Below are 23,621 nucleotides of genomic sequence, written 5' to 3' on the forward strand. Positions count from 1 at the left end.
AATTGGTTGAGGGAATGAACTGACGATAGTGAGACCTTGAATTTCCGCGGCTCTAGCCAATGAAAACCCGCGCTTGTCTTTCATAACCTGCGCTGACTGAACCGCGCCTCCTGGCAGTGAGGAAGTCAGTCTTTATGCCTCGGACCCCTAATATCCTATCCTAAAAATACTAATTTCTTGTGTTATGTACTAATTTACTGTTATAGATCTGTTACTGTATTTATTTACTATATTTTGCTTTTATTTACTAATTTATGTATTTTATAATTATTTTTAAATATGTTTTAATAAAATGTTTATACATTTAAAAAAAAATATCTATCAAATGTGAAAAACGAATACTATACATATGCCTAAATATTGGAAAATATTTAGTTAATATGTAGTTACTGTATTTATTTACTTTTCTTAACTTATTTTAATCATGCTTTATTTATTTATATATCATTTTTCATTATTTATTTTATTATTTTTGTTAATATTAATCTTTTTTAATTATTTTTATTTATTTATATTCAGATTTTACACTCTCTAAACTCCCTTGTGGCCGCCTGTTTGAAAAACCCTGTATTTCGTGATGTATTTAATGGATGGAATGTTAATATTGGAGTATTCAAACCAGATAATTTCTCTCACTGTCATTTCCCCATGCCTTATTTAGCACCAAATACATGCATTAATTAATGAAATATATTTTCAGTAAAAGAACGTTCATAAGTATAAGAAATATTCAGAAGGCTAACATTAAATTGTCTTGTGCTTCATGTGAACACAGACTCTCACACTTACACAAACACACACACACAAAAAATCATAATGCTAAGTGTTTTTACTAGAAGCATGTTTATTATTAATGATATAAAACAAGTTATGAAACTTCAAGAACACAACATTCCTCTTGACTGACAATTAATAATACACTGTTGTATATATATTCATTAATAGCCTTGGTGACAGTAGTTAAAGAGAGTTAAATACTAAACAGCAAGAGCAGAATAGAGAAAAAACATTAAAGTTACAGAAAACAAAGTAAAAAAGAGTGAAGAAGAGAACAAAAAGAGAGAGAGAAAAGAAAGAGAAATCGTACCTTTATACTTCTTCAGTGTTCAATACCGCTAGTACAGATAGCACGTCACGTTGGTTAGTGAGTACAGCAGTAGTTTAAGAATGGCACACAAACATCAGTATTTAGAACCATGCAAAGCGGTTTAATACCCAAGCAACCAGCATCAGTCCACAGTATCGTGCATGCCGAAGCGTTCATGTTAACGTTTCGAATATGTCAAAGATCGCAATTCTCGAACAACCGGACCACAAGAAAAAAGATACTAAAAGAAAAAACAACAACAGACGGTTCAAACTTTAAGACTTCAAATGTTGTTTGGCAAACAAATTGCAAAATGTAAAAGTTTGTTCATCTTCAGTAGAGACCCTTCTTGCATATAGGCAAGCAAAGTTTCAGCTCTAACCATAAAGCAAAATTCACATCATCATCATCATAATCATCAGACCTTCATAATGAAGATGGTTAGAGTCCAGTGACTTCATAAACAACCTTCCAAGAGGCAACAAAGTGCTGGTCCTAAACTAGACACATTTCCCCTCAAACTTTATTTGAATAAGCCAAAACCATCAATAGTTTCCTTTAGATCAAGAGATCAAGCAGCAAAAATCTCTGGCCATCCCCTCGGCTCAAACGCAGGAACGTTTTTGATCAGGTCACAGACGCGCTGGACAAATTTTTGCACCAGTCTTTTTCTCAGAGGTTAGCAACATTATGTTTCGGTCCTGCTTCATCAGTGCTCCTCAAAGTGCAATAAACTTCATCACTGACTACTCTCAAACAAGAGAAACAGAAAGAAAAGAGAGATAAAGAGTGTGTAAGTGTATAGCTACAGACAAAAAGAGGTAGTGTGAGAATGCTTGTAGTTAAGTATCTGAATCAATGAGTGTGTGAATGTGTGTGTAAGAGAGAGAGAGAGAGAGAGAGAGAGAGAGAGAGAGAGAGAGAGAGAGATAGAGAGAGAGAGAGAGAGAGAGAGAGAGAGAGAGAGAGAGAGAGCAGCTTTCTCCAGGCCATGTCCATGGTGAAGCAGTTCCAGGATGAAGCCTCAACCATCGTAAGAGCTTCAGTGTGAGCGAATCCTCTGCTGTACGTCAGCTTCAGCTACAGTGTTCAACAACTCCACAGCTGCTCAGAGAGGCTTGTCAATGACGGTCACACCTACACACACAGACATCGGACCGGTACAGTCATACTAAAAATAGGACTTGCTATTACAGTAATCATTAATAATAATCACAACATGAAACTGGGTTTGGGAAATGAATGAATATAATATAAATTAATATCAAATTACTTAATATATTAAATATATTAATACAAATTCATTTATTTAAATGTATTTTTACACTTTCATATATTAGCTATGAACTATGAATGTACATGCAGAATCATTAAACATTTGTGACACTAATTAACCACTAGATGGGGCCCTTTCCTATTCTAGTGGGGGGCCTCGGGTATCTGTTAAAGGCACAATATGTACGATTTTTTGATTAAAATGTCCAAAAATCACTAGAACAATGTTATATATTTTGTTGACTTATGTACTTACATTTTCCCAAACTTTTCCAACAATGTTTAAAGGGGTCATGAACTGCGTTGTTTTATGATGTTTCCTGGGGTGTACTTATAATGTTAGAATGCTTTTTACATCAAAAACTGTCATAATTTATAAATAAAAGGCATTTTTCCTACCCCTCTGCTCTGAAGCTCTGTTTTAAGGGGCGTGTCCGCTGTGAGACTTCAGTGTAAGTGTTTTGCTGCTGTGATTGGCTAATGTCTTTCCACTTGAAATAGTATTACTCTCTCTTTTAGCACGTTTTTTCTATAACAGCTCTCATGGTTAACTAATTGTGAAAAGTGTTGCATTACATTTAGATCTATGGCATTATATTTAGATCTATGGCATTATATTAAGATTGTGGCATGATGAACGCGTCACTGATAAACTCTCGCTGTTTGATTGACAGCTGGAGTGCGTGCTGCTTCAACGATTGCCAAGGGAGCTTTATTTGATAGCTTTATAGAATTTAATCACCATTAAATAACAGATTATTTTCATCCTACTAAGAGAAATGACGCAAGTTGACGTTTAGTCACTGGTTTGATTTACTGACACAGACAAAGAACATCTGACTGTTACAAATCATTACATTTCAGATCAGGCATTAGAATGAACACAGTTACTTACATGTTGCATTACTGTCGAGCCCAGGCACTGCACGATATTTTGTAATCTTCAACGGCATGTTTATTGCTTGGTAGCTCGATCTGGTTTAACACTAGGCCTATGTTACATGCGCAAATCGGTGGGCGGGACTAAACAGGCATTGATGAAGTAGGTGTTGATATTCTTCTGTGTGTATCGCAGGTGTCTAAACATTAGCATTTGCTCCTGCGGCCTCATTCAAATGTAATAAATTTGCTCATTCAGGAACACGATTTCTGCTCGAGTCCGTTGGATTCCTTTCCATCGGCTGTTGTGTTTGAAGACAACAACTCCCATGAATCAAAGCTCATTAACGGCATCATCAAGCTACGCCGTTGTTTTGAATAAGCAACCTCTAGTGGTGAAAATTACATTATTGTGCCTTTAATTTTCAATTTTGTATGATCCTATTCTTAGACCTTAACACTGGCACTCCCATGACTGATTTTCTAAAAAGTCTATTAAAGCTACAATATGTAATTATTCGCTACTAGAGGTCGCTTATTCAAAACAAAGGCATAGCTTGATGACGCCTTGTTGTGGAAATCGAGGGTAACGCAGGTATGATGTCATTGATAGGCGACGCACGGACACGGGTCGTGTCCTGGTTAAAATTGCTAATTTCTCTGGATTTAAACATTATTGGAAATATTTGGGACAATGTAAGTACACAAGTCAACAAAATATATCACTGTTCTAGTGTTTTTTTTGTATATTTAAATCCAAAAATCTTACATATTGTGCTTTTAAACCATTTCCAGCTCGTCAGTGGTGTAGTTTTTTAATGTTTTTGAAAGAAGTATGTTCTTATGTTTAACAGGCTGCACATTTCACATTTCAATATAATTTCAATATATTTCAAATTTATTCCTGTGATGGAAAAGCTGAATTTTCACCATCTAGTTTTCAGTATCACATGATCCTTCAGAAATTATTCTAATAGGCTGATTTTCTGCTCAATAAACATTTCTTATCATCAACGTTGAAACAGTTATGCTGCTTAATATTTTTGTGGAAACAGTTACACTTTTTTTTAGGATTCTTCTATGAATAGAAAATTCCAAACAGCAGCATTAATATTAAATATAAATCTTTAGAAAAAAAATATAAATGTTTTTACTGTCACTTTTGATCAAATTAATGTATCCTTGCTGACTACAAGTACTCATTTCTTTAAAAAGAAAAGAAAAAAGATACTAACTTCAAACTTTGAATGAATGTGTACATATAATAATGAAAAACTATACAATCTCATTTTCTGACCTGCGTAGCTGCGTCCTGTGCTCATGCAGGTGGGCAGTAGTGTCCATTTATCTGAGTTTGGACTGTAAAACTCCACTGAAGCCAGGTTGCACGAACCATCATCACCACCAATCACATACAGCAGGTTATTCACGGCACACACACCTAAATCACAGAAGAAAAAAAAGATTTAAATATATATACTTTTAATCCAAAAACATCACAGTTTGAACTGTTTTCACGTTAGCTGGCACGGTGATACATGTTGTGCTGGTCATTAAGGATGTAGTATTTAATCAACTCACCTGCGTTCCTGCGGCACATGTTCATATCCGCCACCTGTTTCCATGTGTTAGTGGCGGAATCATACACCTCACAGCTCTTTCTAACCAAGGGGCCGTCGTGCCCACCTACTGCATACAGCAGGCCTTTTAACACACCTACACCTGTCCAACACAAACATTGGAGGTTTACACAGATACACGTTGCTGCCAGCATATGTGAAGGTATGCGTGGGAGCGCGTTTGTGTGTTACCTGCACCACTACGACGGGTTCCCATCTCTGCTGTGTAAGTCCATTCATTAGTGTTGGGGTTATAGGCCTCAACAGTACTCAAACACTGACGTGTTGCTCCATCATATCCTCCGACTGCATAAAGCAAACCTAAAAAGAGAGAGTTTGAAATCATTTTCATTAGCTGTTCGATATTAAAAAAATTTTTTGGGGAAAAAAAATGTTTTTCTGGAAACCGTGATTTCTTTTTTCAGGACACTTTGATGAATATATAGTTCAAAAGAACAGCATTTATTGTAAAAAAAAAAGTGCAATAAAGTAAAAGATTTACTGTCACTTTTTAATCACTTTAATGCAACCTTTCTGAATAAAACGAATGATTGAGTATTTAAAAAAAAATCTTACTGACCGAAAGCCTTTGGTACTGTATACGATTCTGTACATTATTAATGATTATTATTATTAATTCATATATTATCATTATTATTGTATTGGCATTACAATGTTAGCATTAAGCAGCATCAAAACAAAATATGCAAATACATTATTATGGCAATATACTTGTTATTACAGGTCAGTCAACTTTGTATACATTTTGTATAATATGTAATGGGTCCCTGGTCTCAAAAGGTTGAAGACCCCTTGTTTAGGCCCTTTTTAACTCAGAATCAATATCAAATGCCAAACAGCACAGAACAGCAATGTACGCCTATTGGCTGTGGCTGTACATATACAGATAGTGATTGACTTCCTGGCAGTCACTAACCTCCAACAACGCCGACTCCAACACTGCTACGTCGCGTGTTCATGGGATTGACGTGGAACCACTCGTTGGCCTTAGCGTTATATGCCTCTACAGTAGCTAAACCTGCAAAACAACATTTTCATCATCGTAATGGTCACAGATGTAAGAATACAGTACATGTTCATCAGCCCAATCATGGCCGTACCCACCTTTGAGTTCCAGACCTCTGTACTTTTTCTGAGGTGTATAAAAGTTGTGAAATAATTTACTAATAATAACTGCACTGTACCTAAAAACTGTGTGAATATATTGTGAATTAATTTAATTAATTTTGTTAGACTTTCCTAAAAGGCTTGGCGAGCATTTCAGTAAATTCACTTATCCTCTGACCTACACTAAAACATGGAAAATTCAGGGTGTTTATAGGTTGTGGTTAGGACAGTCATTTAACCTGCTATTTTTCATGGACTTTTTCATGACCACTGTTTTCACTGACAAACAAAAATGAAAAAGACCAGTGGCGGCTTTTTTTCTTGAGGGGTGCTGGGGGGCTTTAAAGGGATAGTTCACCCAAAAATGAAAAATCTGTTTTATTTACTCACCTTCAAGTTGTTTCAAACCTGTATGAATTTCTTTCTTCTGCTGAACACAAAAGAGGATATTTTGAAGAATGTCAGTAACCAAACAGTTGATGAACCCCATTGACTTCCACATAATGGGGAAAAATACTATGGAAGTCAATGGGGTTCATCAGCTGTTTGGTTACTGACATTCTTCAAAACACCTGCAAAAAAATCTTCCAGGTTTGGAACACCTTAAGGGTGAGTAAATGATGAAAGAATTTTCATTTTTGGGTGAACCATCCCTGTAGCAGTTTAGAGAGTGAGGTAATACATTTTAAGTGCATCTATAACTTCAATATTAATTTTCTTTATTTTTCCATTTTACCTTAAAACTATATTTACAAGGTCCAGGGCTTTAAAACTGCAGTGAGCTAAATGAACAAGATATATCCAGCTGCAGAACCACAGCACCAGACCAGCAGTCACAGGACATTTCGATTGGCAGCTCAATATCTACAATATTTAACAACAATACTTTTACAGTACAGCGACTTTTCTGTTCACACATGCATAAGATATCATGTAGTATGCATTGCAATGAGCAAAATTTCTTTACAAAATAATCATATTAATGGATAATATAAACACATTTTTTTGTTAGTTCATACTGCATAAACTAATGAAAACAAATACTTTAATCTTGAAAATATATTAATAAATGTATAAACATAAAGTAAATGTTTCCCATTTGTCTATATTATGTACAATTATTTCATTCATGTTGTTACAAATAGTACAATAGGACAAAGGTATAATGCATAATGTATTTGGGAAACATTTTACTAAAAGTTTGCACATTTGTTAATATATTTTTAAGATTAAAAAGTATTTGTTCATTTATTAGTTTATGCAGTATGAACTAAAAAACAAAAAAATGGTTATATCCATTAATATTATTATTTTTTTAATAAATTTAGCTCAAACATACTGTATTTAAAGGTGCAGTGTGTGAATTTTAGCGACATCTAGTGGTGAGGTTGTGAATTGCAACCACACACCGCTCACCTCTCCCGTTCGAAACACATAGAGAAGCTACGGGGACCGACACGGGACAAAAATGACGTCATCAGAGAAAGCAGAGAGTGACTAGCACTCTGATCCACGGTGTATGTAGATAGAAATGGCTCATTCTAAGGTAGTAAATACATAACGGTTCATTATGTAAGGTCTTTATACACCACTGAAAACATAGTTATGTATATTATATTGCATTTCTGTCAATACAGGGAGTGCAGAATTATTAGGCACGTTGATTTTATGATCATATTTTTTTTCCAGGCACATTTGACCAATTCCAAACCACAGTAATCCTAATAACTACTATTGATTTAGTATTTAATAATGTATAAGTGATATATAATTGTTCATGAAGGCTGGAAATGAAAATCACCTTATATTCAGGTGTGCAGAATTATTTGGCATGTTTTCTTTTACAGATAAATTGAGCCAAAAAAAAGAGATTTAACTCAGACTGAAAAGTCAAAAAGTATTAAATGCCCATGAGAAGGATGCAATACTAATGCAATACTAGACATTGCAGTTAAGGCATGACCATTGGACAGTGAAATGCTCGTTGAGTCAGCAGGGTCAGACAAAAACAGGTGGTGAAGAAAAGACACATGTTAACCGCAAAAGAATGAAGAATTAAGGTGAAGAATTAAGGGTGAAACCATCAGGAACCCTTTAGTCTCCAGCGCCACCATTTTCCAGAGCTGCAACCTACCTGGAGTCTCCAGAAGTGGAAGGTGTCAGGATCTCAGAGACTTCAGTTAGGTAAAGAATCCTAAAAAATGACCCCCACTAGATAATAATCACAAGCTGAAGTGTTGTAAAATACATGAAGAAGGTTTTTTTATAGGCTTTATGGACAGATAGGTTGAGAGTGACTCTTGAAGGACCAGCACCACATCCTCTAGTACCACTGTTTGAAGAATTCATCTTCCAGAATCTGGCAGTACGTTTTGGGAGTTCATTTTTAGTCCATCCTGAAGTCCGTTTTGCAGAGATGGACTAAAAATGAACTCCCAAAACGTACTGCCAGATTCTGGAAGATGAATTCTTCAAACAGTGGTACTAGAGGATGTGGTGCTGGTCCTTCAAGAGTCACTCTCAACCTATAAAACCTATAAAGCCTATATAAAAGCAGGCTTCATGTATTTTACAACACTTCAGCTTATGATTCTTATTTAGTGGGGGTCATTTTTTAGGATTCTTTACCTAACTGAAGTCTCTGAGATCCTGACACCTTGCACTTCTGGAGACTCCAGGTAGGTTGCAGCTTTGGAAAATGGTGGCGCTGGAGACTAAAGGGTTCCTGATGGTTTCACCCTTAATTCTTCACCTTAATTCTTCATTCTTTTGCGGTTAACATGTGTCTTTTCTTCACCACCTGTTTTTGTCTGACCCTGCTGACTCAACGAGCATTTCACTGTCCAATGGTCATGCCTTAACTGCAATGTCTAGTATTGCATTAGTATTGCATCCTTCTCATGGGCATTTAATACTTTTTGACTTTTCAGTCTGAGTTAAATCTCTTTTTTGGCTCATTTTATCTGTAAAAGAAAACATGCCTAATAATTCTGCACACCTGAATATAAGGTGTTTTTCATTTCCAGCCTTCATGAACAATTATATATCACTTATACATTATTAAATACTAAATCAATAGTAGTTATTAGGATTACTGTGGTTTGGAATTGGTCAAATGTGCCTGGAAAAAAAATATGATCAGAAAATCAACGTGCCTAATAATTCTGCACTCCCTGTAAATCCTCATAAATACTACACACGGCACCTTTAATAATTTTAATTTCAAAATAAACATTTAATGCAAAGCCTTGAACAAGTGAAACGTGCATTTCTCTATAAAAAACAATAAGACATTTGAAAACACAACAAGCCTGACGGAGAATACGTCGAGTTGTCTGTAATATTTCTGTCATGATGTGGCGAACAAAAAAATTAATCTAGCATTTGTCAAAGTAGAGATATTATTAACATTGATCATATTAATGTTGTTTTCAGGGATGACTGAGGTCTTTCTGCATAAATGCCATGATATAATGGGTTTAAAACTCAACTCTTTGTTGTATAAAGTTTGTTTTTTTAAATTATGAGCTGTTCATACGTTTTTTTTTTTAATTCCTATTTTAGCTATATTTAAAAAAATGTCACATACTCTGTCTTTTAAGTATAATTGGTAAAGACATGAACATAATATCACATAATAGTCGAATGGGAAACACTACAACATGGACACACATTTATCAAGATCTTTTTAAAGTTATATAGTTATATCACATATACATTGTTGAACTAACTATTGTGTTTGTATCCATTAACTTTAAACATGATTAACAGGAAATGTTTAAAATATTGCTCATTGTACAAAGTGACTATTCAAAATAATTGTTGGGAAATATCAAAATCCATGTGAAAATAGCTCATCATATCTAATAAAAGAAATTGTGTATAAGCCCCTGACTTCCGTTCTGTGGCTGCTGGTCTGAAATTGGTGGCACTGCAGTTCTGCAGCTGAATGCTATTAAAATGAACAAATGCGTTTGTGCTTTTAAAAACACGAATAAAATGGAAAAGAGCGGGTGTCAAAACATGTTGTTAAAATTTGAACTTTTAACTTGACACACTGTTTGCGGCCGAGAAACTGTTTAACGCATTTACATCTTAAACAATATTTTCTCTTTTCTCTTTCTCCACTAGGCTAGGGAAAAAAAAGTGCAATAATTTATACTGAAGTCTATGTTATATGACGTTTATAACTTGAGTGAATCTTCAAAAAGATCAGGGGCTTTCGACAATAATCAGGGGCTTAAGCCCCCAAAGTAGCTACTCACCAATAGCAGATTACAAGAGGACAATACATCTGTTGTTATCTTCTGAGCCATTCTGAGATGTGTCTGAAGTCCGCGGTCTTTTGCTTCATATTTAATAGCGCTCCATTATGATCGCTGTTGATGAAGAGCTTAATATGATCCCTATTCGCTAATGCGCGCCGTACCTGAGTGTGGCTTAATTGACTCCTACCCCACCAAGACCATTGTTTATACATATAGGCACATTAAACATTGATTAATTTAGGTTTTTAATGTGCCGGCGCTATGCAAATTTCTGGGGGGGCTATAGCCCCGGCAAGCCCCGCCCTAGCGCCGCCACTGACAAAGACATGGTTTGGGTTTTAATTTGGTCAAATTTTTGCCCTCCAGAAATCTTAAAATGCACATATATACAACAGACCTCAGTATTTATAAAACCCTGCTTATGATCCCAATTATTATTAGTATATTTATAGTAATAAGCATTGTTACCATAACCAACATAACAGTTATGCCCTTCTCCAAATCAAACAAATGCTGCTGCACACATCGTAAAAGCATTTTTGGCGCAAGATGAATATATGCGTTACCTGTGCTGCCATCAAATCCCCCAACAGCATACAGCAGTCCATTGAGTACAGCAGACCCTAGTGTTGACCTCCGGTCCTGCATGCTGCTGACACAACACCACTCATCTTTTACTGGGTCGTATGCGTCCACCGTCCTCACACGCAATGATCCGTTGAAACCACCAACAGCATACACAACACCGCCCATGTACACCACGCCTATAAATAAATTAAAATAGATTTTTGTGAATATCTATAACAGTTGGTGAGTAAAGATTTGTATTTGTTATATAAGAATGTTACGTTATGTTATATTCTTAATTATTTTGTATTTCATAATTTATTTTTCTATTTGCTGAAAAGCCATAATAGGCTGTTAAAAGGTGTAAGATTGGTAAAAATGGTAAGATTTAAAATGCTTTTGAAGGCTGCATTTATTTGATAAAAAAATACAATAAAACAGTAAGATGGTGAAATATTATTACAAGTTAAAATAACTTAAAATGTAAAATTTCTATGTTAAATGTAATTTATTCCTGTGATGGCAATGCTGAATTTTCAGCATCATTATTCCAGTCTTCAGTGTCACATGATCCTTCATAAAATCTTTCTAATATGCTGATTTGGCGATCAAGAAACATTTCTTCTTCTTCTTCTTCTTCTTCTTCTTCTTCTTCTTCTTCTTCTTCTTCTTCTTATTATTATTATTATTATTATTTCTTATTATGTTGTGCTGCTTAATATTTTAGTGTGACATTTTTTCAGGATTATTTGATGAAACAGCATTTATTTGAAAAAGAAAACTTTAGCCACATTATAAATGTCTTTACAGTCATTTTTGATCAATTTAATGTATCCTTGTTGTATTAATAGCTATTTTTTAAAATCTTTTTTCCTGGGACAATAATGGTTGAAATGTTTTAACTGGTGCCAGGGAAAAATGAATCCAAAATAAAAGTTTGTGTTTACATAATATATGTGTGTGTACTGTGTATAATTATTTATATTTATATTTATATTTATATTTATATTTATATATATATATATATATATATATATATATATATATATATATATATATATATATATATATATATATATATATATATATATATATATATATATATATATATATATATATATATATATATATATATATATATATATATATATATATATATATATAAAAATGTAAGAAATTTTGCATGTATATACAATTTAGCTTATAAATAAATATAACATTTTTATAAAATGATAAAATTTTCTTAAATATATACATGCATGTACGTGTATATTTATATATACATCATCATTTTTGTAGTTTTTGTTTTGTCATTGAGACTTGTTTGTATTTTTACCCTCTCAGTTTATGTTTTCTGTGTAAATACATTTATGCCACATAAAAAGGACATTTTTGTTGTACATATTCCACCTAAAATGGGCCTCTTTTGCAATATAAAGATAGTGTAAATCTACACTTGAAATTTCATTTTCATTTTTCCCCCACATAAGGTGTCCAATATGCCAATGATCTTGCCATCACTAACTAAACATAATTTTCATGGCCATGGTCATTTCAACAGCACCACATTTTTAGCAGTATACACATCGTGACAGATTCCCCAGCAAATTGCATTTAACTCACCCAAGAGTTTCTATCATTATTTTCAGTACATCCAGGTAATTACCTTTAGAACCGAAGCAATTACAGTAAGCAACACAACGGTCAAGTCAGAACTGGAAGGATGCAGCGAAGTTTTAAAAAGGACAGCCGTTGAATGTGAGACCAGGGTGAGTCATGTTGGTGCCTGCACAGAATGTCAGTCATTGTCAATGATAAGAGCGTGCCTGCTCACCTGCTCGACATCGTCTGGAGGGTAATTCTGCCACTTGGAACCATCTCTCCTCCTCAAAATCATAGCACTCCACACTGCGGATGGCTTTAGGGGCCTGTCCCCCCACTACCACCATCACCTTTAACACACATGTGAGAAAAGAATCAATACCCTCTAGAACAGTGGTTCTCAACCTTTTTGTTTATCTACTATAATTTTATATACAGTCAGTACCGTCGCAAGGGCTGTGCCAAGTGTGTTTTTTAATGTTAATATTTTTAATAAAAGTGTAAATATAATGCTTTTTAAAACATCATGTGGAGTTAACCATCAGGTAAATAGTAATAACATGCATGTATATCTCTACACTTTAACGCATGGAGACACCCACATCTAAATCATTATGAATTTGATATTAAGCATATAAGCATTATACACCTGGAGCGAGGTCGAGAGGAATGCCCAGGATAGAGATGCCTGGCGAGCCCTGGTTGACCGCCTATACCACAAAAAGGGTGGAAAGGCGATGTAGTAGTAGTTACATACATATAGTTTGTATTATATTATATAATATTATAATATTATATAATATATATAATATTTTGAATTAGCCTTTATATTTTCAGTTTTTCATTTTAATTTTAGTTTAGCTTTTAGGAATCTTTTTTATAAATGGTGCTGTTGGTTAAAGAAGATTTGACAGATGAACTCGCGGCTCAATTGGACTCTTGTTGTATCAAAAGTGATAAGACTTTTCAGAAAATGCAGAATAATTGAGAGTATTATTCATATCCAAATATTCGTATATCTTATATTATTCATAAATGTCTTACTGTACATTGGTGGAGCCGTTGGCACATTACATTACATCACATCACATTACATTTGCATTTTATAGCACCTCAATTTCAGAAGCACCCTCAGTGACTTGATTTTTAATTGTCCATCTGACAGTAAAATTAAAATATAAATTTTTAGTAAACTTGTATCTAAAGTTCAGGTAAATGTTTAATTGTCCACCTGACAGTAAAATTTAAATGTAAGAGGACTCTGCAAATCTATTCAAATAATTGTGATTAAAACATGCATATTTCTTATCTACTGTCTAACATAACTATCTTAATGTGGTTGGGTTATATTAATATTGAACGCCATATGCTTAATATGTAGCTCTGTTTGACACATTTTGTATTACGGGTCCCTGCTCCATGTCTCTATTGCGTAAGGGGTCCTTACCCTGAAAAACATTGAAGACCCCTGTTCTAAGGTGCTGTTTACACCTGGTATTAAGATGTGTTTTGATCGATCGGATCACAAGTGGACGACGCTAAATACAGGTATAAGCGAGGTCTAAAAGGTTTTGAGCTTGTCCTCTTTCGTCCACTTCCAGAGGTAGTCGAAAACTCATTCGACCGGATTGCTTTTGTAGTGTAGAAGCTAATGTGGTCGAATGTGTTTGAACAGCCACAAAAGACAGACTACTCTCCTCCTACTGACCTAATGCGTGAACATTATGGGAAGCACGCTAGCCAGGCGAGATTTAAACTTTGTCGGCTATAGACCTAAGCTTGGTTTGAAGATGAAAACAAACCAAGCATGGTGTTCTCTCACCATTCCTGATCTCTAACACGTACTCACACACGCACCACTGCATGGTTTTGCAGATAACGGAGCAGAAACGAAAGCTGATGCTCTCCGTGTTTTATCATGATCTCCAGGCCTGTTCATATGTAAATTGCACAAGCTTATTTTGTCCATTAGATCGAAAGATCTGAAAAAAAACATACAAATTAAAATACCAGGTGTAAATGGGGATCTGTCTCCCTCGTCTATTTGTGATCCGATCGACTAAAACGCATTTTGATACCAGATGTAAACAGGGCCTAATATGCCAAGATGGGTGATGAGTTTGAATCCAGCTTGTGCAAATTATGTGCAGATCATGTTCCTCCTTCTTCATCCAATGACTTCCTGCTCTTTACAGCTTATATCAATGAAAATGTCCATAATGAAGACTGTCCTAACAAACCTTTGGGTAGCTGATGGGTACTCTCACTCTGGTGCGGATGGTCTTCATCATGGTGCGCTGCTCGGCAGGCAGCAGGTGGTACTTCATGGCTTCAATAAGGTAGTCTTTACAGGCGCTGCTGTTCTTTACTAGGGTTTCCTCTTCCACTCTCTACACACATAAATTGAATTACTTTCATTGCTAAAGAACATCAAAGCACACTAAATTACTAATGTGTTTGCACACACACACACGCGCACAAACACACACACACACCTGTACAAGATATTCTCTGGAAAGAAGTGGCAAGCGAACATGTTCCATCAGATGAGCCATGTGTTCCTGACGCACATCTTTATCATGCGTGACCCACGCTATGACCGCTTCAAATACCTATAAACACACAAGGAATGTTTATACCAGTTCATATTCTTCTAAAGTGATATAATCACAAATGGTCAGCACTAAACACAGGTGCAAACAAGATCCAAAACATTTTGAGATCCTATCACAGCAATCACATATGCAGATATGCATGTGACCACATCGCTTTTGAAAAGTGAGCACTAATATGCGCTTGGACAACATAAAAGCACCACCTAATCACCTGTCAATCATCCAAAAACATTCAAATGTTTTTTTTAAAAATCTAGCTTAAAACATGTGCCAAGTTCTTAGAAACATTTTCTTTGTATTCCTGTTTGTTATAACATTTTTCAATAAAAGTTTAATATATATATATATATATATATATATATATATATATATATATATATATATATATATATATATATATATATATATATATATATATATATATATATATATATATATATATAAATAAATCAAGTAAAAAGTAATGCCATATTTCCTTACACCTTCGATGTATGCGAGTACCCACATCTTAATAATTACAAATTCAAACATTTTATGACATTTTTTGGGGAGCAGTGTTATTTTAGTATTATTATTATAGCTATTCATATTTTGGGTTAGCTTTTGTTTTCATTTGCTTTTTTTCAGGTGCTTTTGTCATTTTGTAATAATTTCATAAGTTAAGTTTTTTTAATATTACTATTTAGGTTTAATTTCTTTTTAATTTAGTTTCAGTTTGAGTTTTTATTTATGTTCAGTTAGTAAATGTATTCCTTTAACTTGGCAACATTTCTAATATTCACTTAGTTTTTCATCTAATATTTGTATTTTAATTTTAATTCATATTTATTTAAAGGAACAACAACAAAAAAGGTTGTAGTTTTAGGCTTAGTTAATGCTAAAAACCCTATTGGGGAGTCGCATCATATGACATTTTATAACCTGAACTAATCTTGCTTTGTGACAAGAAGGTTATTCGTCAAATGATCTGATCTATTAAGGGATTTATTGACCTTGACACTGTCATTAGAGTATAGAGTCTCTGTATGATATTATTTCACTAAATTAAGACACATTCTCCTCCAAATCTGAGATTTCTGAGACACATGTCAATACCAGGTGTAAACAGCATTCTGTCATAGCTGACAACTTTTGATCGGATCACCAGAGACCAATGTTAATACCAGGTGGAAAAAGGCTATAATTAATAAAAACACAAAAATATGATATCTTTAGAAGCTGATGTTGCCATGGCAAAAGAACACAAAAAACCCCAACAGCATGGTGCCCACGCCTTGCATCCTCCATCTCTTGTTTCCATGACGACAAACAAGCTCTCACCACCAGCAGCTACAGCTATTCCCATAGTGTTATTGTACCAGCAGTATGTTACCATGGCAACAGAGCTGCCAAAGTCTGCATGATAACAGCACCTGTGTGCTGCTATAGTTACAGATCACTAGCAGGAATACAGGTCTCTCATCAAACGTGACGTTACCTTTTCTTCAGATGGAATGGTCAGTTTGTCACTTGCTATGAGGCTGCACACTTGCTCCATGCCCAGATTGAGAAACTCCTCACTCTGCACGACCTCTGAGAAGTGCTGCTCTGTGAGTGTCAATGAGTGGGAGAGAGGGAATGAGACTGTTAAACAGAGTTACCGACACAGAAAAAGAAACAGAACTATTGTTACCGTTTCGTGTATATGAATGTCTCGCTATTCTCTGGTATGGATGGACACACACCTGCGTACGTGTTGGCGAGATTGAGCAGCTCCGTGCAGGCGTGCAAATCGGCAAAGGCGCGGATGCCGAGGCAGTTGGTTGGGTGAAGTTGAGTTATGAGAAACTCGCAGCAGGCCTTTTTAACTTCCTGCAACTGCAGCAGACCAGCGGCAGGCAAGAGCACCTAAACACATATACATACACACACAGAAAAAAATGCTTCAAGAATTAAATCTGCTGTATTTTTCAGGTACACACACAGTTTTTACTTAAAGTCAAGTCACCTTTATTTATACAATACAGTTTGTTTTACAGCAGCTTTACAGTGATAACAGGAAAATGATGCATTTCGGCTGTTGTTCAGCTGAAGATTCAGCTCCATTGTAAAGATCATCAATTATTAAATAGTTAATTTCTTCTATAAAGCAGTTCTGCAGAAAACAGTGATGTCATCGTCCAGCTCATTTCAGTTCTCATTCAACAGCGTCAGTACTGTCAGATCAATAATATTGTTGAATATTAAGTGTCCCCAACTAAGCAACCCAAACTCCATCAGGTGACAAAATGGAGAAAAAAAACCTTGGGAGAAACCAGGCTCAGAAAATATATAATTGCAAAATAACTAATAATCAATAAAAGTTAAAAATACGTCACATTACAGAAGTAAAATGGGTTGCAAATGTCATTTCTTGACATTTGCAAGGAAGTAAACACACAGGATGCACTCCTGCATATGTTGGATGTGTGAAATGGACATCTTTGCATCTTTGCATTGTGTGATGCTGTTTTTAAGCATCTCACACCACTGAACGCTGCATGAAGTTAGAAGCAATTCAATGGACTGTTTTTAACGCAAGAATGTGTCCTGCATGTTCACCCCTCACTCCTTTTCACCTCTATTTGTTCAAAAGAAGTTTTATGCACACGCAGACTGAATTGACAGGATAAACGGCAGAATGGGCAAGTAATGGTACCGTCAATTGGCCCCAGGCCATTCTTATTGTTAAGCCCTGCAGCAAAGTTTGCATTCGAGTCCCTCCCTTAAAAATTCAGCCTCATTTTAACACCCTCCGTCTAGTCAAATGTGCAGACACAGACACATAAGCTACTGACACCCACCCACACAGCACACAAACGCACACGCACACTTCCTGGATGTGATTTTCTGTCCTCTCAGAGTAATACAAAAGAACACAACATAAAAAACACAGATTCTGTCAACTGTGTTTTTAGTTCATATTTCCATAGCATGCAAAAAAAGTCACCCACACACGATTACCTGCACATTCTCCTCCGTTACTTGGATCTCAGCAGTGTAAACATAGTCAATCAGCATTCCCAGAGTCCAGCCGTCAATCTCTTTGATTCGAACCTTCTTCTGACGGCTCTCGGTCATCTCTCCTACAAACGCAAATATTATATATATATATATATATATATATATATATATATATATATATATATATATATATATATATATTATTAGTGCTGTCAAATCGATTAATTGCAACTAAATGCATTCAAAATAAAGGTTTGTGTTTACATAATATATATGTGTGTACTGTTGTACTGTGTGTAAAATTATTATGTATATAAATACACACACATGCATATATATATATATATATACATATATATAAACAGTACACACACATATATTATGTAAACACAAACTTTTATTTTGGATGCAATTAATCACGATTAATCGATTTGAAAGCACTAAATATTATATTGTATATAATATACATAATTATAATTTATACAAGTTTAACTTAAAAGGAAAAATTATGTCTGGGGTGCTGGAGGCAGAAATATGGTTCTCAGCATGCAACATGTTATGTATAAATATTCCAAATTACTGTTTACAGCATTGTTTGTACTGGTGTCATTGTGTTAGTGGTTACTGGTGTCATATATGTTATTCATATGGTGATAAATAAAATATGTGCCCTCAAATATCTCACTGTCAAAGTGGTTTGTATGCTTGATGTCCGAGGCACATCAAATTGGTTAAAAAATGCCTAGTTTTTATCTCTGGGTTATTATTTTCTAGACACTTTGTTGTTATTGTAATACTGTATATTTATTTTTCTCGTCATTACTTGTGCATAATGCTTTGGCAATATTAAGCATAATCATGCCAATGAAGTACTTGAAATTAAAATAGAAAAACTGTGTGTGTTCTCACCTGTAAACATAGCATGGAAGTAAGGACTCCCAGCGGCTAAGACGACTCGATGAGCAGCTATCTCCACATCCTCCGCAATGATGGTGACATCACACAGCACACTCTGACTGCAGAGAGGAAAGATTTCATACACACTGAACAATTCTTAAAAACACACACGGTGGCCCCAAAAAGAATTCAGAAACTTTTGGACAAAGTTTCTGAATGACATCGAATTTGACATTACAAACATCAAACCTTGAGGCATCTGCAAATAGAGGAAGTTCCTCAGAACTTTTTGAGCCTCAAGAAAGACTTTTGAGCAGTGTCCAGATTATTTTAATGGCTATATGAATATATGAATTGACGTTCCCTCAAATTCACACAGGTGTCCAAGAAGAGTAACCAAAGCTGCAGTTCATCACATTTACTATGAACATGTTCTACTTTTTGGGGCCACTCACTTTGTGTTTTTAGGAATTGGTCAGCGTATATGACCTTTTTTATCAATATGTCTACTGTTTTAGATTTTGAAAAAAATATTTAGCTTGAAATGTGTACAGTAAAAAAATTGTTTTATATGTTTTATTATATACATTTTATATATTAAATTAATTTCCAGCGTCATTACTCATTACATTCTAATAAGCTGATCTAGTCAAGAAAAATGTCCTATTATTATCAATGTTGAAAACAGTTCTGCTGCTTAAGTTATGTTCTTTTTTGTGTGGGAAATTATATTATATTGTTGTTCAAAAGAACAGCATTTTTAATGCATCACTAAATAATACAAGTATTAATTTCTTTCAAATAATAATCTTACTGACCCCAAATGTTTGAACAGTACTGTACATTTTAAATAAATGCCACTTGGATTGATATTTTGCCTACGGCCGAATCACAGTCTTGCTGATATAGAGCGATATCGCATGGCTACTTGTATGATATTGCTTATATATAATGCAACGACAAATATATATATATATTTTTAAAGTTTCCAAAAAATACTTTGTTGCAACTGCATTAATAAAACCGTTTCAATGTTAAACAACAAGAACATTTTAAAGGTACAGTATGCAAGTTTCGCCGCTAGAGGTCGTTTATTCAAAACAAAGGTGTAGCTTGATGACACAGTGAATGAGTATGGAATCATGGGAAATGTAGTCTTGACTCTTCACGTTGACAGCCGATGGAAAGGAATCCAATAGAATTGGACAGAAATCATGTTCATGAATGAGCGAATGTATTAAAGTTTTGTTAACGATACGGTGGTATGAAGCAGGACGTGCCGAGGGCCCTTGGGAGCGAATGCTAATGAGAGAGACCTGCGTGAAACACCGGCCTCTGAGCTTTTATTATGCTTATGCTGCAGTCAGTCGTTTCTGCTCTTTTGGTTGAGTATGTGGGATAATGCAGTGCTGTTTTACATGGTTAAAACAATCATACTAAATACATTTGAGTGTGTTGAAATTTATGTTATAAAGTTAATCTGTGTGTTCGCTTGGTGGCTGGTATGAGAGACTTGACTGTTGCTAAATGACATGCCATTCATTTTCAAATATATTGTATGATGGAGAAAGCTGATTATGCTATCTTAGCCACTTGACAAAATAGTGTTGTTTCTGAGGGATGAACATTACTCGCGTTGAATCAAGAAAACAAGCTATTCAAACAATAAGACTGAGCGCGTTGTGCTGTATAACAATGATTAGTGTTCTGTTGACAAATGTATATCCAAACAGTTGCTCGTCCGTCTAATGAAACACATACTATATTAAAGCGTATTTGATGTATCTATGGTTTCTATGGAAATCAAGGGTAGCACGGATACAACGTCATTGACAGGACACGGTCCGTAACACTGGTTAAAATAGCGGATTTCTCTGAATTGAAACACTGTTGGAAACATTTGGGATACTGTAAGTACACAGGTCAACAAAATATAACATTGTTCAAGTGGTTTTTGGATATTTTAATAAAAAAAATCGACATATTGCGCCTTTAATCCACATGCCTGCAATCATTCAGGATTCTGTCTTTGTTTACTCATCCCCATGTCATTCCAATTTTTCCCCGTTCAACAACACCAAATGAGATGTTGGGCAGAATAGTTACCCTCAATCACCACTCACTTTCATTACATCTTTAAAGAAAGAGAAAAAATGAAGGTGAGCATAGACTGAAGCTGTCATCTCTTGTGTTCCACGGAAGAAAGTGATAAAAGAATACAAAATTATCTATTATGAGCAGAAACATTGTGTATAATCAATGTTATGAAAAGGCACAGCATGATTTCTAGCAGTATCACACACGCACACACCTGCGGAGATCGTTCATGATCCTGAAGGCTTTCTTCATGTGACGTGGATTGATGGTCACTGCACTCTGTTTCTCACACACATCATCCTTCAGCTCCACAGCTTTATGATGGCAAAGCTTAGTGCATCTGAAACACACACACACACACACACACACACACACACACACACACACACACACACACACACACACACACACACACACACACACACACACACACACACACACACACACACACACACACACACACACACACACACTGTGTTCATCATCACCACTAACACAATCTTTACAGTGACCATTTGGTATGGAAGCTGGTTTCCCCCACAGGAAGAAAAGAAGAAAAAAAAAAAACAGAAAAGGTAATTGGAAATTTGGACTCTCACAATTCGGACTATTTTTCTCATAATTACGAGTTTATATCACAATTTACTGATAAAAAAAAAAAAGCCAGAATTGTGAGATAAAAAGTTTAAATTACCTTTTTATTTTTATTATATTCCATGACGGAAAGCTTCCATAATATGGCAATTGTCATGTGACATATGTCAGTTCCTAAACATGTGAGAGAAAAAGTGTTGGGAGGTGTGTGGACAAAGACAGAGATGTCATGTGATCTTATGGCTGAACTGATTTACTCTATATTGACATTACAGTAGTGTGAACACATGCAGGTCTCTCTCTCTCTCTCTCTCTCTCTCTCTCTCTCTCTCTCTCTCTCTCTCTCTCTCTCTCTCTCTCTCTCTCTCTCTCTCTCTCTCTCTCACACACACACACACACACACACACACACACACACACACACTCTCCCACACTCTCTCTCTCTCTCTCTCTCTCTCTCTCTCTCTCTCTCTCTCTCTCTCTCTCTCTCTCTCTCTCACACACACACACACACACACACACACACAGCTCTTACAGTGGATGTATCTCCATAGCGCTGGTTCTGTTCACATCAGTCTGCGTCTCTCCATCTCTGGTCGGGCTCTGTCGTTTAAATCCCCGCTGTGTCCCGTCCACAGAACCGAGCCGAACCGGGCTGGACTGAGTCCCGGTGTGCGGGTCCAGCTCCGCAAAAGAAAATGAAAATCTTCCTTAGAAACGGTGTCAGTGTCACTGACGTGTCCGGGTAATGAGACAGGTCCGTTGTGTGGGTGAAGACAGGACACATCCAGAGACTGAGACGCTATATCTCACATACAAAAACAAGAGTGAAGGAAAGAATGACACTCTCCTTCGGCGAAACACAAAAAACACGAACTGCCCCACAGCGCCTCGTACTGCTGGAAGACTTCATCGTGACAGACTAATGAGAGACAGCAATGTGTGTTTGGTTCTGAGACCATTAATGATTGTTTTGAGTCCAAATATGTCTTAAAAAGGACATCCTGTTTCTAATTATTTTATATGGTTAAAATTCATATAAAATGTCATAACATTAATATGTACACTAACGTTCCAAAAGTTTGGTACGATTTCTAATGTGTTTCGAAAAAAGCCTCTGACGCCCAGCAAGGCTGCATACTAAAAAATACACTAAAACAATACCATTGTGAAATATTATTACATTATAAAGTAATAATTGTATATTTTAATATTTTTGAAAATGCAATTCAGCATTACTCTAGTCTTCAGTGTCACATGATCCTTCAGAAATCATTCTAATATGCTGATTTGGTGCTCATAAACATTTCTTATTATTAGAAATGTTAAAAACAGTTGTGCTGCTTAATATTTTTGTGGAAACTAATGTTGCACTTTTGCAACAACATCACTAATTATATGCCATTCATTTTAAAATACATTGCATAATGGTGATTCTAAAATTTGGTGGATATTTGTTGTCCAAAGTCATGATTTTTTTTCCTGCTTTTTTCACAATGGTTATATTTTTTTGTTATTTTAATAATTTGTTACTCATTGTCATGGATCACAAGATGTTACAGGCCATAACAATATATTTCCGAATTAGTGTATTTTTTCCATCATGTATCATTGTGTAAACAAAATATTTTATTTTACTTAGTCATTTTCCTAATTCTACAAAACTAAATTGTTTAAAAATAACTTTTATCTTATAAAAATGTGTCCATAAATCTTGTGCCAATTCTGTTACCATCCTTTGCCTTTAAATTGGTGGAATTATCTCCCTCAACTAAGATACAGGACATGATGTCACTTTCCCTTATTGATAATATCTGAAGCACTGAAATATATAGGCCAATGTGCTGTCTGAGAAAATATTCTAATCTAAAAAGTTCTTACACCAAGAGTTATTTTGTAAAACGTCGAAATGTACCCCAATATCAAAAGGAAAAAATAATTTATCACTGATCACACAGTGAGTTGTTTAAAAGTCTTTTAATCATGATTTCATTAGTGCCATGTGCTCTTA

At 35.2% G+C, this 23,621-nt stretch overlaps 1 protein-coding gene across 1 annotated transcript; it reads right to left on the reverse strand.

Moving 5' to 3' along the window:
- Positions 1 to 1,946: 1,946 nt before the first annotated feature.
- Positions 1,947 to 22,483, reverse strand: klhl2 (kelch-like family member 2). Its single transcript, XM_079811402.1, has 15 exons — positions 22,146 to 22,483; positions 21,231 to 21,356; positions 18,932 to 19,038; positions 18,023 to 18,144; positions 16,765 to 16,927; positions 16,518 to 16,627; positions 14,921 to 15,037; positions 14,666 to 14,815; positions 12,658 to 12,775; positions 10,823 to 11,020; positions 5,798 to 5,899; positions 5,053 to 5,181; positions 4,823 to 4,963; positions 4,539 to 4,682; positions 1,947 to 2,224 (listed from the first exon to the last, which is right to left on the reverse strand). The coding sequence occupies exons 1-15, from the start codon at positions 22,160 to 22,162 to the stop codon at positions 2,196 to 2,198; spliced, it is 1,773 nt and encodes a 590-aa protein (XP_079667528.1). The 5' UTR covers positions 22,163 to 22,483; the 3' UTR covers positions 1,947 to 2,195.
- Positions 22,484 to 23,621: the final 1,138 nt, after the last annotated feature.

Source organism: Gobio gobio (assembly GCF_949357685.1).
Source record: "Gobio gobio genome assembly, chromosome: 3".
Classification (NCBI taxonomy): Eukaryota; Metazoa; Chordata; class Actinopteri; order Cypriniformes; family Gobionidae; genus Gobio; species Gobio gobio.

Excerpts from the sequence above, each read along its gene's own strand:
- klhl2 (XM_079811402.1), bottom strand. Across the intron at positions 16,928-18,022 it reads TAACGGAGGAGAATGTGCAG|GTGCTCTTGCCTGCCGCTGG; the intron begins GTAATCGTGTGT and ends ATATGTGTTTAG. Across the intron at positions 4,964-5,052 it reads AACCCGTCGTAGTGGTGCAG|GTGTAGGTGTGTTAAAAGGC; the intron begins GTAACACACAAA and ends TGTGTTGGACAG.